Here is an 18,946-nt window from a genome sequence, read left to right as displayed (position 1 = left end):
GATGGCTCGTTGGATTTCGGAGGTTTTCTTTAGAGGGGTGGATTGTGGATTTTCTCAATGGGAAAGTTTATTTCTTGAGCTTGCCGCACAAATGGTGTTTTGGGAGCCGCTGGCAGTCTGCACTTGGCCTCACTGTGTGTGTGGATGGCTCGTTGGATTTCGGAGGTTTTCTTTAGAGGGGTGGATTGTGGATTTTCTCAATGGGAACGTTTATTTCTGGAGCTTGCCGCACAAATTGTGGTTTGGGAGCCACTGGCAGTCTGCACTTGGCCTCACTGTGTGTGTGGATGGCTCGTTGGATTTCGGAGGTTTTCTTTAGAGGGGTGGATTGTGGATTTTCTCAATGGGAAAGTTTATTTCTTGAGCTTGCCGCACAAATTGTGTTTTGGGAGCCGCTGGCAGTCTGCACTTGGCCTCTCTGTGTGTGTGGATGGCTCGTTGGATGGTGTCTATGGCGCCGGGGCTAAATTGAAATGTGACGCTTTGATCATGGATCTGATCGCGGCTCTATGGTCATTTTGTAGAAGTCCCGGAGACAGGCTTTGTTTGGAGAGGTGGATTGTGGATTTCATTTAATGGGAAAGTAACATTTTTGATTTTAGGATCAATGTTGTCATAGTTGCTTCTTGTTGAAGAGGCATCAGCTAACGTTAGCTTGCTATTATAGCTAGCTATCCTCTTCCTCCATTTCTGAATTAATTTGTTGCCGTTTCTTTCTAGCTGGCAAATTAAGTGAGCTAGATTTTGTTTGTGTGCTGACATATGTCGATAACATAGCAGAGTGTGTCACTGGTATGGGCTAGTAAATATCATAAAGCTAACCAGCTAGACAGTGATAGCCACAAGCTAAAACCGGGGAGCGAGGGATGAGAATTCACTTTCTGTTTCATCTGCTGATTAAATGTTTAATCTGGCTTGATAATGTTCACTCAAATATGTTTTTCCACATGTAATTGATGAAATTAGATTTTTCTTCTATAAAGATTGTAATTGTGTAAATATGTTGTGAATATTGTAGAAACATCCTCACAGCCGTTTTCCATACTAAAATGTGAAGTACAACTTTGTGCACACCAGCTTACCATGTACAGTAGGCTCACCGTGTGGCTCATCAAAATTACCATCTTGTGTTCGGGCCTTTCTGGCAATCTTCATGGTTTTTATATGCGGGGAGCATAAAATTGTACAATTGTAAACTAACAAATAATTGTAAAAGTTAGAACCCATGTACTGTATATTAGTTAATATACAGCACCAACTACATACATATCTGATAGGGTCCAGACGTAGCTCTCTGTAGCCCTGGAGATCCATCCATCTGTAGTAAGCACACAACTGGGTACATTGACCAATTCATTGACAACTTCGGCTTTAGCTTTCTTTTATATAGAGCAGATACTACCAGTTCGCTGAAATGGGTGCTTAAACCCCTATTTTTCTCAACCACCAAGAATGGGTGCATATGCACGGTTATAAACATACCTATCGTTATTGTAATTTCTTTGGCCTGGTAAGAGTCAGCTGCGAAGGGCTGCTTGAATGCAGAGGGGAGATGGAGTTGTGTTTTTTTTTGTTGCATTTCCATCTTGTTCCGGTGGCATAAATGTGTCAACATGTTTGAGGTGTTGGCAGCTGCATAAGCTATTCTGGTTGAGCAGTGGCGACATACTTTCTCTGTCCATCGCCGTTGTAATCTACTGGGAAGCCAAAATCTTCCAAAACTGGAGATTTAAATGATGATGGAGAATCCTCCTGGTTTATCGACCCCACCACTCGCCATCGTACAGAATTAGTTCCCGACTGCGCCTCACAAAAGGACCGGTTGAATTGTGATTACAATGTGCACATAAGCTCTAGTTGTTTTAACGGAATAGCCCAAACTGTTTTTTCAGCTCAGATTTACTCAAGAGGCATACAACACAGCTTAGGCATAGCCTATAGGCCTAGTGTTCTTATATATATTTTATTATGTAATCATTCAGGTTCACAGTGCGGACCGAACGGAGGTCCCCGTACCGAACTGTTCGGTACGAATACGTGTACCGGTACACCCCTACTTCCTTCAGATTTGCCATTATCTGATTTGACATATGAAGAGTTTCTATCCATTTTCCGAAAACAAAAACAAAAAATGAATCAATACAGTAATATGATATATGCATGTGAAATGTATTGTGAAAACTCAAATGTAAAAGATTGGTGGATATATTCATATCCATAATTATGCATTTCTGTGTAGTACAGATCAGTGACCCATAATGAAAATCTCTTACCGAAATTCTGGGTGTAAATCATAGCTGACACCCCATTCTTTGCAGAAGACATCTTTGAATCTTAATTCGGAGCAGATATTTAACAGAGTGGTCATATAAAAAGCGGAGAAATTCTGTTACCAAACTTTGCATCGGCACAATTCTTCCAGTGAATGTGTTTTTGTAAATTGTTAAAAGTTGTCCTTGTGCATAGAGTTGTATGGTTTGTTAAACTTTGAAAACAATGGTTTTTGTTTGGCAAACATTTTAAAGTGTTACTGTGGAATTTCCCAATGCAAGGCATAAATAAACACATTTTTTTCTCCACATTGTATTATTTTGATCGGAAACTGGACAGCAAGTCCTGACAAGATGATAAAATTATCCTTTTGAACAAAAATGTTGAGTGCCATCATTCAAATCCATTGCAGTACTTTATGTATCACCTAACTGTTAGCTGGGGGGATAGACGAAAATTGACAATTGAGTCACTCTTCTTCTCTACCCCCGCCCCCCACTTCTCCTTCCTTCCCTACCTCTCACCCTTCCTTCACTCGATCCCCACCCCACCCCCTCTCTCCTTCTCCCCTCCTCCCTCTCTCTCACCATCTCTACTGAGTGATCAAGACTGTCTGTTGACCATAAATCCAGAGGGAGGTCTGACAGATGTCCCAATAAAGCAGTTCATTTTCTCTCTGCTCTGTGGCCAAGCCCAGAGGAAGTGAGATAACACTCCAGGAAAAGGAGACACAATGTCATCAACAAGCACACACACATACATGTACGAACACACACAGAAACACAGGAAGCGGACACACACAGACACACGAAGGAGACACTTTGAGAGACTAATGAGGACAGACATGCAAAAGTACAAACAAACAAACACACACTCTCACTCTGTACACACACACACAAACTCTGCCTCTACACACACACACAAACACACACACACAACCAACCCCTAACCAATATGTTCCTACAAACACACTCACATTCGTTCCCTCTCTCTTACCCCCTCAATCTCTCTCCCTCTCTCTCTCACACACACACACACACACACCCCATCTCTCGGCTGCTCGTCTCAGTAAATGAGCGTGGTGTGATGACTGACTGATGGCTTAATCTCTAGGCCAGTTTCAAGCTGCAGTAATGATCACTTTCTTTCTCTTTCTCTCGCTGTCTTGGTTTCTCTCCCTGTCTGTCTCCGTCTGTCTCTCTCTCGGTGTTTCGCCATCTCTAAGGCTCACTCTCGGTCTCTGACTCTGTCTCGCAATCTTTGTATCGCTCTCTGTCACTCTTTATCTCCGTTTTGCTCAGTCTCCAATTATTGCTCTCTCCCTCCCTCCTTCTTTCCCCCTCTTCTGTCCCTCCCTAGTGAGTGACAGGGAAGAAGCTACGTCCAGTGCAGTAATACAGTACAGGCGGGCTGTTAGATGTTAGACCAGACACAAATCTCCCTGAAAAAGACTGATCCCCACTAATCCAGCCTCATTCATCATACTCCACACACTAATACCACTGATTACATGCAGACACAACGTCACAAACAGCACCCTAATCCCTATATAGTGCACTACTTTTGCAATTCTGTTGAACATATAATAGGGAATAGGGTGCCATTTGGGACACAGCCTAAGTCTCCAAAGTCTAGCATTAGCAAAGAAAGAGGGTGTGTGTGTGTGTGTGTGCGTGTGCGCGTGCGTGCATGTGTATGTATGACTTTAAATGAATCTATCCACCCCCACCAATAATGAAGGGATGACATACTAAAAGAGGGATAGAGAGAAAGAGACGAAGAGCAGAGAGCTACATGTCTTCTGAGTCAGACTAGGCTTGGGCCCTCTTAAGTAGAATCAAACCTGGTAGCAATTTGGGGTCTTCTGGTAAAGCAGGCAAGGGAAGGAAAATAATGTCTATTTGGTTTGTGGTTTCATTTTTCCAATCAAATAAATCAGGACCTTACAGAAAATAAATTCCCTATTTTAATGGTCCCTCCAGCGTTTGAAGTCCTCAAGAAACTGAGAGCTTTGAAGTCAAAGGCTTCTCTCTGTCTGTGTGTCTGTCTGTGTGTCTGTCTGTGTGTCTGTCTGTGTGTCTGTCTGTGTGTATCTACTCCCCTAATACGCCCAGCTTGCCAGTTGAGCCCCAACCCTGTGTGCGTGCATGTCTTACTGCTGTGCATTCCTCCCCTAACATCTGGAACAGGGCCAGAAGGTTAGACAAATCAAATCAGTCACATGCGCCGAATGCAACTGGTGTAGAGTATGTAGAGTTTAAAAAATAACATAGTAACACAAGAGGAATAAAATCCACAAGAATGGAGATACAGTATATACAGGGAGAACCAGATCACTGTGCAGAGGTACGAGGTATTGAATTACAAATTAAACACAACTGCTACCTTAAACACCCCTCACTCCTCCTAGTTACAGACAGACCACATTGAAACTGTGTCCAAACAGCACCCTCTTCCCCATCAAGTGCCCTACTTTTGACCAGGGCCAACCCTGTTCCTGGAGAACTACCCTCTTGTAGGTTTTCGGTCCAACCCCAGTTTTAACCGACCTGATTCAGCTTATCAACCAGCTAATTATTCAAATGAGGTGCGCTAGATTAGGGTTGGAGCGAAAACCTACTGGGCGGTAGCTCTCCAGGAACAGGGTTGGAGAGCCCTGATATAGGGAATAGGGTGTCATATGGGGCATACCCTGTCAGGGTGAATAAAAAAAACACTACTGTAAAAAAAATACACCATTATACCATACAGGCCTGTTATTATAGAGTGAAAAAAACATGACAATGTATTATAACAGAATGATTAAAAAAAAGTCCTAATATATCTATAATATTATATTAAAATGACAATACAGTAGAGTAATGATAATCATAATGGTAAAACGACAAGGTAGTCGACAGGCTAGGTGGTGTTTGGTGGCCATTTAATCAAACCAAGGGCATATTGGGCCCTGTATTTCTTTACCGTATCTCAGTATAATTTCCTTCCCACTACTCATCCTTTATGCATTATGAGTGAGAGCCCATTTAACAAGAACAGATGTGGTATGGGACGGATGGAGGGACGGGACGGTCGAGATAGAGAGCGAGCGCATTTGGTTCGTATCCCTCAGAGAGAGGGGAACGTCTGATAGACCTCCGGTCACTCTACTGGTCACAGGGTGGAGCCTCGTATCTCTAACTAGGCTACCTAATCAAACAGAGCAGTGGATGTGGTCTGGCAAGGTCTGAGTGATGCAAAGAGAGAGAAAAAAAAATGGCCTGTCATGCTGTAACTACACAGGTGTTTTTGGCTATAAAATAAAAACATAAAGAGGGAGGGAGTAGTGAGAGTGAGAGAGAGAGAATGAGAGAAAAGGAAGAGGGAGGGCAAGAGGGTGAGGGGAGAGCAAGAGGGCGCAAGAGAGTGAAAAAGGGAGATGGAGAAGGACAGCAGTAGACGGATAGGGTGGGAGCGAGAGTTTATGAAGTGCTACTCACACCTGTCAGTAATGAATACAGTAATGAATAGGGCTTGTTATCTCTATTGGCTTGTTTCCATAGCAGCACTAGTGTATGCAGTGATTATGTTAATGTAAGCTCTAATGTTATTTTTTGGGAAGTGTGTTTCCATAGCTAGGGTGGACACTGAGGACTTGTGAAGAGCAGAATCAACAACCTCTGCATAATCAAGACAGTCGTTGCCTTATCCTGAGTAGGCTCTGTGTTAACATTATGAGACTGTGTGTGTGAGCAGCCCCATTCTCCCTCCTCATTGGCCCCAAATAATCTGAGCACAGCAAAGCTTTTAACCCCGCGGCTCCTTTGTTGGGTTGTGAAAAATAATATTACCTGCTAAAAAGGCATTCCCAACCCATGACAACGAGCACAGAGCCCTCTGCTTGATAATTCAACGATTCTCATCCGACCTCTCCAACCCCTACCCTCGCGCCTCTCCTCCCCTTAGGTAACTGGCCCATATTTCTGTGACTGACATTCAAACAGACTCAGCACAATACACTCGATGAAGACTCCGATATGGGACTGCATTTTATGCATATTATAACTGAAAACATAGAACACCAAAGGGGGCGTCGAGAGTGAGTTGTTGTAGCTCTTTACCCACGTCTTGACTCGGAATAAAGAGAGATGGGATCTTTAGATTTCTGTTTACTCGTCTGCCGCATAGCTGCTAGCGGCAGGGTGTTTTTTGTTGTTGAAGTAGTTATGCTCCGACTAGCTTTAAGCGCTGCTCTAAATGTACAGAGTGTGTGTGAATCAGTGTCAGTGAGTGTGTCTGTATGAATGTGTGTATCAGTGTGTGGGGCTCAGAAAATTGAGCCATCCACCAGATTATCAGAAGACAGCTCTTTGGAAAGTAGGGTCCTCATTTGCATAAGCGGCCGCAAAAGAAAACACAGAGAGAGAGAGAGACAGAGAGAGAGAGAGAGACAGAGAGAGAGAGAGAGACAGAGACAGAGAGAGAGAGAGAGAGACAGAGAGAGAGAGAGAGAGACAGAGAGAGAGACAGAGAGAGAGAGAGAGAGAGAGCGAGCGCGAGAGAGCGAGCGAGAGAGAGAGAGCGCGAGAGAGAGCGCGAGAGAGCGAGAGAGCGAGAGAGAGAGCGCGAGAGAGCGAGAGAGAGAGACTTGCCAAGCCAATGGATGGGAGATCCTGTTCTGGCTAGGATCAACTATTCCGGGCAGGGAAGGGATTTGGCCCCTGGTTCCCTCAAAGCAAATGGAAATCATGTGAAATTAGTAAATAAGTGGAATAATGGCCTGTAATTATAGCACTGTTAGGCTGTGGAGTGGGAGAGATAGTAAGGAGGAAGAGGGAGGGAATGATGGAGAGAGGGAGGGAAGGACACTGAGGGCTGCAGGCTCTCTTGTGGAAGCCCTGTTGACTGAGCTGCTGGTGGTTGGCAGCTCTCACCAAAAACACAGTCCCCTACCAAAGCCTGTGTGTACTACCTCAGGCGCCCTCTTCTGCTGCCTCTGCACAGGGGGCCCGTCTCCCTCGCTCTCATTCACCGTCTCTCCCTTCCCTCCTCTATCCATCCCTCCCTCCCTCCCCTCTGTGTTGTATCAGCCTCCTGATAAAGAACTGACATCATACCCATCCAGAGCAGAGTCACCTTGGAGCTGTCATAGTGGTCATAGTGCCAGCTAGGCTCCAGGACTGCTCAGAGGACATTACACTGGTCTGGGATCTGACGACCAGACAGAAACACATCAGACTGGTGATACTGTTGACCTCATTGTGATAACTGGCCACTGGGAGCCATATTGTTGCAACAGAACATACAAACATTACGAAGGCAAGGTTAAGGCTACCACATGCTTTTCGTTGTTCAAACATCTCTATATATTTTATTCAACTTCAGCTGTCATTCAATAAAAGATAGAGAGAATGCTAAACAAAAAGCTTCTCTGAGGAAAACGTGGCGTATTTCACTTTTTAAAAATGAAAAGCATCACAGTATATCTTAGCCCTACTGCTCTTCGACTATTCACTCTGTAGTTAATTACCAACCGTTAATTAGTCGTTAGGGCTAAATGACTAAGTTATGGAGAGCCGGCATGGGGAGACGTGTGTTTTACACGGTGTGTTTAATAAGCATGCATCCCCTAAATCATAGTATTGGCAGTGCTCAAATGAGTTTCCAATAATGACCTGATCTCCTGAGAGGTTCTCTCTCTCTCTCGTGTGTGTGTGTGTGTGTGTGTGTGTGTGTGTGTGTATGTGTGTGTGTGTGTGTGTGTGTGTGTATGCGTGTGTGCGTGTGTGTGAGAGAGAGTTAGAGGGGGCCTGAGTATTGAGGACAGTCAGTGCTGTAGGCAGTGTGTGGCACTATGCTCAGGCTACCAACACACAGACAGTCTTTCATGTGTGTGCGGTACAGGTACAAGGCCAAGGTCTGGAGTTAACCTGTCCATTCCAGGCTGCTACTGTGGCTTGCCTTCAACATATATATATGGACCAACTAGTAAACTAACTCTGCTGTTTGTCCACTTTCTGTTTACCTACAAACTGAAAGTTGACTGGCTGCTTCAGCCCTCAGCAATGGAAGGACAGGTGAGGAAGGAGGGTGGAGTTTCCTCTTTGGCTTGCGGCCACCTCTGCCCACCCACATGGCGTCCCGGCCTGTCCCTGGGACGTCCCCCCAGAGTGCCATGGACCACCAGGGCAGACACACACCACCTGTCTGACCAGGCCACCGCACTCACAACACACACACATCCATATTTACTCACAAACAGGACATTCCACCTTGTACCATTTAAAACACTACGAGGTTGCCAATATCACACACACACACACACACACACACATTGAACAGGGCTCCTAATGTTTCCGGCCACTGAAAATATTGTTTCATACACCCCCCCCACTCCCTCTGAAAAGGCATAATACATGCCAATTTGCTGCTCGTAAAGTCAAAATCTGCAGCACACATTGGCTGGGCGAGGGTTGGAATTCCCCACCAAGCAAGGACTAAAGTATGACAGTGAGTTCTATGGGGCAGAAAACGAAACAGCTAGGCTAACTAAACCAGCAGGCTATAATAACAACATCAGTAGCCAAGAATGACGTAATCAGTCTCCCGTAATACTAGAGCAAGCCTTGCTTTATGATAATACCAACATCAATACATTTTCTAGGAATGATCGGTAGCCTAGCCGCTAGCCAAGTTTCCCACTCCCTAGCAGCATAAACGCTAAAGGCTAAATGATCTCCCTACGGAGAGAAGGGATGGATTCGGGTTTAGTTCCACGGTTGGTTGCCTTCGCCAATTATTTCCTGATGATGGTGAAGACACACCTCTGGAAGTTAGTTAAGGTTGCACCGCGCTGGGCTGTGTGTGTGTTAGCCGAACATGGATGGATTAACCCTTCTGCTCTGTTTGGCCCAAATAATTGGCCTACGGAGGCTGAACTGGAGAACAGCTTTGTCTGAACCAGGTCAATGCCTTCTGGCCGGCCACTCAGCAGAAAGCATCTGGAACACTGACTGACTGACTGGGCTGACTATTTGAAACCATTCAAATACTTCAAGCGTTTGCTCTAGCCTGCCTGAAGTGCCAGATGGGCTGGGTTTGCAGTTTTGGGACTATTCTATTGGTCAATTAAACCAGGCAAGCTCAAATCAAGCACAGATAAAGTATTTGAAATGATTTTAAATAGTATTTGAACGCAGGTCTGCTAGGGGATGAATCAGAATGTGTGAGTATGATTTATCTAAAAATAGTGAAATGACAGCTGAATACAGTATCATATCACTCAACTGAGTTGGTCATGTGATGTTGGAATCAATGCTACCAAAGTAAAGAAGTAAATCAAGTGTGACAGTTGAAATGGATGATAATTAGGCAACGTCATCCTATAATGACTTATTTAATTTATAAAGGATTTAGTTTGTCCTGCCAAACCTAAAACAGCCTGGGGCCGGGGAGTCTGTTATACACGATGTTGCTAAGGGGAAAAAGTTTGCTACACACAAACAAATAACTTGGCAGCCATGCGCTGTGTCGACACCAGTGCTATTGCTAGCAGTAACAGAATGTCCACTATATTTCTGGCCACAGATCTGCAAAATAATTATGAAGGCCGAACGAGACAAATTGTTTCTCTAAAACTTCTGCCAGTTCTGTGTGTTTAGTCTCCATTTGGAACACTGCAGTGTTGTAATCCATAAACCCCCCAAAAAAGGGTTGGATTTCCTTCAACACTCTAAATTCTTATATTCTAAGCTCCAAATAAACTCTCTCGCGCGCGGTTTTGTTGTTGAGTGAATTGAGTGCCTGGAGCTTAACTGTGTGTGTGTGTTTCGTGAGACTGGTTGTGTGTCTGTGTGTGTCAGGGAGAGCGATGGGGTGATGGTGAAAGAGCGAGAGATAGACTGTGTTTGTGTGAGAGTGTGCATGCCTTTATGGACAGCGAGATGGATTGGTGTTGATAATGAGTATATGGAAAGAGAAGAGGAGGGCTGTGTGTGTGTGTGTGTGTGTGTGTGTGTGTGTGTGTGTGTGTGTGTGTGTGTGCCATATACCCAGGTATGGCACAAGGACGGTATAAAAGGTGTGAAAATCTGGATAACGCCCAACCCTAGTCCAAGCAACCATCTAAACAACACTGTAGGCCTAATAGAACTAATAAAACGTTATGACATTTACAAGTAAATCACTATGAAAATCAAGGCTATTTTGAAAGGGTGCAATGTCTGTGGTGGTGGGAGTGGTTATGTCAACTAGAATCATGGGAGTTTGAGCTTCTATTTAAAATATTTAAAAGATATTAAGCCTATTAAGAGAAGACAACCAGAGCAACATACAGCGCCTTCGGAAAGTATTCAGACACTTGACTTTTTTCACATTTGGTAGGTTACAGCCTTATTCTAAAATTGATTAAATAGTTTTTTCCCCATCAATCTACACACAATTCCCCATAATGACAACGCAAAAACGTTTTTTTATTTTAGAAATTGTTGCTGATTTATATATATATTTTTAACGGAAATATCACATTTACATAAGTATTCAGACCCTTTACTCAGTACTTTGTTGAAGCACCTTTGGCAGTGATTACAGCCTTGAGTCTTCTTGGGTATGATGCTACAAGCTTGGCACACCTGTATTTGGGGAGTTTCTTCCATTCTTCTCTGCAGATCCTCTCAAGCTCTGTCAGGTTGGATGGGGGGCGTTGCTGCACAGCTATTTTCAGGTCTCTCCAGAAATGTTAGATCGGGTTCAAATCCCGGCTCTGGCTGGGCCACTGAAGGACATTCAGAGACTTGTCCCGAAGGCACTCCTGCGTTGTCTTGGCTGTGTGCTTAGGGTCGTTGTCCTGTTGGAAGGTGAACCTTCGCCCCAGTCTGAGGTCCTGAGCGCTCGCTCCGGAGACAGGTTTTCATCAAGGATCTCTTTGCTCCACTCATCTTTCCCTCGATCATGACTAGTCTCCCAGTCCCTGCCGCTGAAACCATGATTCACCGTAGGGATGTTGTCAGGTTTCCTACAGATGTGACACTTTGCATTCAGGCCAAAGAGTTCCATCTTGGTTTCATCAGACCAGAGAATCTAGTTTCTTATGGTCTGAGAGTCTTTACGTGCCTTTTGTCAAACTCCAAGCGGGCTGTCATGTGCCTTTTACTGAGGAGTGGCTTCCTTCTGGCCACTCTACCATAAAGGCCTGATTGGTTGTTCTCCCATCTCCACAGAGGAACTGTGGAGCTCTGTCAGAGTGCCCGTCGGCTTCTTGGTCACCTCCCTGACCAAGGCCCTTCTCCCCCGATTGCTCAGTACGGCTGGGCGGCCAGCTCTAGGAAGAGGCTTGGTGGTTCCAAACTTCTTCCATTTAAGAATAATGGAGGCCACTGTGTTCTCGGGGACCTTAAATGCTGTAGACATTTTTTAGTACCCTTCCCCAGATCTGTGCCTCGAGACAATCCTGTCTCGGATCTCTATGGAAAATTCCTTCGACCTCATGGCTTGGTTTTTGCTCTGACATGCACTGTCAACTGTGGGACCTTATATAGACAGGTGTGCCTTTTCTAGATCATGTCCAATCAACTGAATTTACCACAGGTGGACTCCAAACAAGTTGTAGAAACATCAAGGATGATCAATGGAAAGAGGATGCACCTGAGCTCAATTTCGAGTCTCATCGTAAAGGGTCTGAATACTTATGTAAATAAGGTAACTTTTTTTGTTTTAGTTTTTTCAAACATTTCGAAAAACCTCTTCACTTTTATTTAATGCATTTTAGAATAAGGCTGTAACGTAACAAAATGTGGAAAAAGTAAAGAGGTCTGAATACTTTGAGTGCACTGTACATAAGAAATGTCAGTTTGTATATTTGGAAATTAATTATTAATTAATTATTTAAAAGGTGGGCTTATTTGGAACACCTATGGTCTTACATTTACATTTTAGTCATTTAGCAGACGCTCTTATCCAGAGCGACTTACAGTTAGTGAATACATATATATACAGTGGGGAAAAAAAGTATTTAGTCAGCCACCAATTGTGCAAGTTCTCCCACTTAAAAAGATGAGAGAGGCCTGTCATTTTCATCATAGGTACACGTCAACTATGACAGACAAATTGAGAATTTTTTTTCCAGAAAATCACATTGTAGGATTTGTAATGAATTTATTTGCAAATTATGGTGGAAAATAAGTATTTGGTCACCTACAAACAAGCAAGATTTCTGTCTCTCACAGACCTGTAACTTCTTCTTTAAGAGGCTCCTCTGTCCTCCACTCGTTACCTGTATTAATGGCACCTGTTTGAACTTGTTATCAGTATAAAAGACACCTGTCCACAACCTCAAACAGTCACACTCCAAACTCCACTATGGCCAAGACCAAAGAGCTGTCAAAGGACACCAGAAACAAAATTGTAGACCTGCACCAGACTGGGAAGACTGAATCTGCAATAGGTAAGCAGCTTGGTTTGAAGAAATCAACTGTGGGAGCAATTATTAGGAAATGGAAGACATACAAGACCACTGATAATCTCCCTTGATCTGGGGCTCCACGCAAGATCTCACCCCGTGGGGTCAAAATGATCACAAGAACGGTGAGCAAAAATCCCAGAACCACACGGGGGGACCTAGTGAATGACCTGCAGAGAGCTGGGACCAAAGTTACAAAGCCTACCATCAGTAACACACTACGCCGCCAGGGACTCAAATCCTGCAGTGCAAGACGTGTCCCCCTGCTTAAGCCAGTACATGTCCAGGCCCGTCTGAAGTTTGCTAGAGTGCATTTGGATGATCCAGAAGAGGATTGGGAAAATGTCATATGGTCAGATGAAACCAAAATAGAACTTTTTGGTAAAAACTCAACTCGTCGTGTTTGGAGGACAAAGAATGCTGAGTTGCATCCAAAGAACACCATACCTACTGTGAAGCATGGGGGGTGGAAACATCATGCTTTGGGGCTGTTTTTCTGCAAAGGGACCAGGACAACTGATCCGTGTAAAGGAAAGAATGAATGGGGCCATGTATCGTGAGATTTTGAGTGAAAACCTCCTTCCATCAGCAAGGGCATTGAAGATGAAACGTGGCTGGGTCTTTCAGCATGACAATGATCCCAAACACACCGCCGGGCAACGAAGGAGTGGCTTCGTAAGAAACATTTCAAGGTCCTGGAGTGGCCTAGCCAGTCTCCAGATCTCAACCCCATAGAAAATCTTTGGAGGGAGTTGAAAGTCCGTGTTGCCCAGCGACAGCCCTAAAACATCACTGCTCTAGAGGAGATCTGCATGGAGGAATAGGCCAGCAACAGTGTGTGAAAACCTTGTGAAGACTTACAGAAAACGTTTGACCTGTGTCATTGCCAACAAAGGGTATATAACAAAGTATTGAGAAACTTTTATTATTGACCAAATACTTATTTTCCACCATAATTTGCAAATACATTCATTAAAAATCCTACAATGTGATTTTCTGGATTTTTTTTCCTCATTTTGTCTGTCATAGTTGACGTGTACCTATGATGAAAATTACAGGCCTCTCTCATCTTTTTAAGTGGGAGAACTTGCACAATTGGTGACTGACTAAATACTTTTTTCCCCCACTGTATATATATATTTTTTATACTGGCCCCCGTGGGAATCGAACCCACAACCCTGGCGTTGCAAACGCCACGCTCTATCAACTGAGCTACATCCCTGCCGGCCATTCCCTCCCCTACCCTGGACGACACTGGGCCAATTGTGCGCCGCCCATGAGTCTCCCGGTCGCGGCTGCGACAGAGCCTGGATTCGAACCAGGATCTCTAGTGGCACAGTTAGCACTGCGATACAGTGCCTTAGACCACTCACTGCCGCTAATCACAGTTCCTCGGTATGCATTAAGACCGGTCCGGATTTTTCACATATTTTAATCAAATATTTTTATGTCTTTAAAACATGTTGTAAGCAAAGTCATAAAACATCACATGAGAGATTAATCTCTCATTTTATATACACTTTTCTTAAAGTTAGGGCAGTATATGTCTAAACTTAGATTTTTGTGGGCTTAATATGTACACATACTCTACACAATATTAGTTATCTGTTAGACAAGAAGTATGGAGTTGCGGCTCTGAGTATTGTTTCTTCATCCTATGTTATGCATTCTCAGTGAATTTGGTGATCCCCCCGTTCAAAGAAATTAGTAATTGAAGTTTTTAGGTTTATGTCCCATCCTACATCCTGATATTACCAGGTTCTGACCACTAGATGGTGCTGTTCCTGCCATTAGGCTTAATTTCTCAGAGATCAAACTATATTTCAACAAAATAATGTTGCAGGAATGCTAATGTTAACTGTTTCTAACTACAGAAACGATTTCAGAACAATCTGAGATGATGGGTGTCATGGCTTGATGAAATGACATGAAATGACCCAGAAACTATTATGTCAATGAGAGAGTGTACGTGTGCGTGTGAGTGAGTAGGAAGCGGTGGTCATTGTCCCTGGCTCTTCAGTGTTTACTGACAGGAAATGTTTGTGCTGCTTAAGTGAAGGAACCCCGCCACCCCTCTCGTCAAACACTGGGAGAGAGTCCAGACAGACACATGACCCACACACAAAAAGGCCACAAGAGACAGCGATGCAGTGTCCACACACAGACAAAGTATGCAATGTACCACTACCATCCGAATGGGACTTATTCAAATTGATACAGATACAACTCAAATTAGGAATAGGATGAAAAGCATGTCCCAGTCTTTCAGGGCTCAATGCGGAAGTGGACACGACCGACCGCTAATCACAGTTCCTCCTCTTGCTAATCCCACTGAACACCATGCTAATACGACCAGATGGAAAGTCAATACACTGACCCCGAACAACCTGGCTGACTATGTCTCCCATTACAATCTGTAGTCATTTTACATAGGCTAGATAAGGTTGGCTTTAGTACCCTGTCCTCTTGTCCTGTGTAATCTAAGCAGTATTCAGTGTGTGTGTGTGTGTGTGTGTTAGAGAGGGCCTGAGTATTGAGGACGGTGAGTGCTGTAGGCAGTGTCGCGCTATGCTCAGGTTACCAACACAGTCTTTCATGTGGGAATGGTCAAAACAGGAGAAGATGAAAGCTCACTCACAATAACATCTCAGCATCTCTGTTGATTTCCTGTCTCTCCAACATCCGACCTTCAATGTTCAAACAATCGTGGTCCTCTGTAGCTCAGCTGGTAGAGCACGGCGCTTGTAACGCCAAGGTAGTGGGTTCGATCCCCGGGACCACCCATACACAAAAATGTATGCACGCACGACTGTAAGTCGCTTTGGATAAAAGCGTCTGCTAAATGGCATATTATTTATTTATTTATTTATTATTTAATAACCAATAAATAGCTAAGCTAAATAGTTTGAGGCAAATATGCCAATGCCACAACTGCAGGACACTGGTAACATTGCAATTGTATCATTCCATTCCTGCCATCAGCCTCTACGGATGATCAGACAGCATGGCACAGCAACAGATACATTTTCTCTACTAATGAAGACAACCTTTTCTGAGGAGCAGAACCACTCAGAGCTCAGTGTTATTCCAAGATAGACAAAGCCGGACTGTGGTGTATCCAAGATGCCCACACAACCGAAAACTGAGCCTTATACAAGACCTTTCAAACAGTCTCTACCATAACTCTAGTGGTAGACTGTTTAGGCCAACATGCTTAGACTCAAAATACTGCAACAGGCCAATACTCTGATACCTTGAGTGCCAGCCTGTTCCTGCCATGTTTGGCATGGCAATGACAAAGGAGTTGGCTATACCAGAAAAAACAGGCTAATATTCTGAGGCTAACCAGTCAACAGCACAGCCAAAACACAAGTGCAAGCACTAACACTACACCACACAGTCAATTGAAACAGCAGAGAGAAGGTTAAGGACGTACAGTAGGGGTACTTACTGGCTGGCGAGGGCGTGCTGTAGCCACTCGGGGGCAGGCCTGGCATGGCGGGGGGAGAGATCCCCCCCAGCATGTGGGGGAAGAAGTAGGAGTAGTGGGGCATGGGGAAGCCGTTGAGGTGGGGGCCCGGGACCGGGTTGCCCTTCCCAGCCATTTTGGCTCAATCCACCGCCACCCGATGACGATACCCAAAACACTATAATGTGGCAATACAGGGCTCAGAATGGCATCAGTGTGGTTTACGGAGTGGTTTTAGCCCCCATATGGGCGATGGATGTGCGTGGTATTCCAGTGGCGTTGTGACTGTGGAGAAATGCCCTTTGAATTAAGAAACTGGAGTTCTGGTATTCCCAAAAATTGCTGCCTGTTTGTTACCTCCTTTGACTGATGGAGAGGAGAGGTACAGGATACTGGTGATAGTGGTTATGAAGGTGGTTTTGAAGCTTCACAGGGATGGTATAATGTGTCTTCCACTGTGGAGTCTGTTCCAGAGATGGGGAATATGTAGAGACATGGTGACTATAAAATCGTCCTCTCTGGTATAGCTCTAACTGTTCAGTGTCTCAACTCTTTTTGAGTGTCCTTCAATCTTCACCTAGAGAGAAAGATAATAAAAAATGTTAAATCGCCTTTGGGACAATATCATACATACCACAAACACATTTAAAAAAACATTACATTGCAGCCCTCACATATATACACCTGCAATGGAAGCGATGGTTAAAAGGTCAACTGCAACACACACAGCGAGATAATATATTTTCCCTCTGTTTAAAAGCTTGGGAAACACCAGTCTCAACATCAACAGTGAAGAGACGACTCCGGGATGCTGACCTTCTAGGCAGAGTTGCAAAGAAAAAGCCATATCTCAGACTGGCCAATAAAAAGAAAAGATTAAGATGGGCAGTCTGAGATATGGCTTTTTCTTTGCAACTATGCCTAGAAGGTCAGCATCCCGGAGTCGCCTCGAAGGTCAGCATCCCGGAGTCGCCTCTTCACTGTTGACGTTGAGACTGGTGTTTTGCGGGTACTATTTAATGAAGCTGCCAGTTGAGGACCTGTGAGGCGCCTGTTTCTCAAACTAGACACTAATGTATTTGTCCTCTTGCTCAGTTGTGCACTAGGGCCTCCCATTCCTCTTTCTATTCTGGTTAGAGCCAGTTTGCGCTGTTCTGTGAAGGGAGTAGTCCACAGCGTTGTACGAGATCTTCAGTTTCAGTTTCATTGGAACACAGGACTGATGGTTGCTGATAATGGGCCTCTGTACGCCTATGTAGATATTCCATTAAAAATCAGACGTTTCCAGCTGCAATAGCCATTTACAACATTAACAATGTCTACACTGTATTTCTGATCAATTTGATGCTACAAAAAAATGATTTTATTTCGAAAACCAGGACATTTCTAAGTGACCCCAAACTTTTGAACGGTAGCGTACATATAGGTAGGGCTGGGCGATATGGCCTAAAAATCGTATCTCGATTTTTAAAAAAACGTAGCGCCAATTCACGATTCATTTTTACTGTTTTCTCTAAATAAGCTTTGTTGTACAATTAAAGGTAAAATACACTGAATTTCAAACAATCAGCAATAATCTAATGAATTCAGGACTTGTGAAATTGTACCTAGGCTAAATATAAGCCTTCCACAACCATAAAGACCCACTAATAATTTAATTATTTTATCAAAATAGTTTAACATACTTTTTTGCAATAATAACTGATCTGGCGTTCAAGTCTGTCTATTAAAATTACATTTTTGTTACTAATTTAACCAGAACCTTGCATAATGCACATTCACTAATAATGACTAACTTCTTGTAGCAGGCATTATAGAACATTAACACAGGCCTCAAAACAAATCAAGCACAAGCCCACGTGCTAGTGAGTAGCCAGCTAATCTTTATATATTTCAAGTTTAGCCAACTTGGATCTATTTGCTACCTAACAAGGCAGAACAGTTGAATTGTTATGAACACACCTTTCTGTCCATCTCCAACTGTTTTAACAGCATGCTAGCCTGTCCACTTTGTTCAGATGTTGAAATCAAGTGGCCTACCTTACTTTTCAGACTGAGAACGAGTTGCTAATTCCTTATATAATTGTGTTTTATGCTTATTGCACATTTATAAAACACAGACTAGACGGCTAGTATAATGGTCTTTGGCTAAAATGCTGCTAGTGGTACATGGTACCGCAATAGCGTGCGCGACAAACTAAGAATGAATTTTCCAGAATCAATGTTTATTGATACTCCCGTTTTAGTATAGTCTGCTCTGGACGCAATTTGAAGAGTTGAGACATAAAAGGGTATCGTTAGAAAGGTTAACTTCTCCTCTATTACAGTAAAATAATGTCTCAATGTGTTTTGGTGTCCATTAGACCGATTCTATTGGACCAAACCTCAAATGCAAATAGCGAGTTGAAACCGCTTGTCAGAGATGAAGTGATCTCTCATCTTTGTTGCTGTGAGTGGCAAGGGGAGTGGCTTGGTGTGTGTGTAAACAGAGAGGAAGATGCAAAGATGCGCATCTATACGCTTATTTTGGACGCCTGCTTCCCACCATTGGGACAACGACTCCCATTGTTAGGGCAGAGACATGAGCATCTCGTCATTATATACAGATCTCTGGTGTAAATGGGAAGGTGCACACAGCACAGACGGAACGAAGGAGACAAGACCAAAAAAAGACAACATGAGAACAAGAAGACATAAACGCTCATAAAAACATCATTCATGCGATACAGGCATTTGGAATATCGCGCAAAAACATGAATTTGAATTAATTT

At 43.7% G+C, this 18,946-nt stretch overlaps 1 protein-coding gene across 2 annotated transcripts in view; it reads right to left on the bottom strand.

The window, feature by feature from the left end:
• The window catches only part of LOC121547235 (retinoic acid receptor alpha), a 120,824-nt gene extending 104,077 nt beyond the window's left edge, over positions 1-16,747 (bottom strand). For both annotated transcript variants that reach the window (XM_045209816.1, XM_041858403.2), the window contains exon 1: positions 16,158-16,747. In XM_045209816.1, coding sequence (XP_045065751.1) covers positions 16,158-16,311 — 154 coding nt within the window. In that variant the 5' untranslated portion in view covers positions 16,312-16,747. The remainder of the gene's footprint in view (positions 1-16,157) is intronic.
• Positions 16,748-18,946: the final 2,199 nt, after the last annotated feature.

Source organism: Coregonus clupeaformis, chromosome 31 (assembly GCF_020615455.1).
Source record: "Coregonus clupeaformis isolate EN_2021a chromosome 31, ASM2061545v1, whole genome shotgun sequence".
In the NCBI taxonomy this organism is placed as follows: Eukaryota; Metazoa; Chordata; class Actinopteri; order Salmoniformes; family Salmonidae; genus Coregonus; species Coregonus clupeaformis.
The sequence above is the reverse complement of the archived record's forward strand: the minus strand, read 5'-3'. Positions and strand labels throughout refer to the sequence as shown.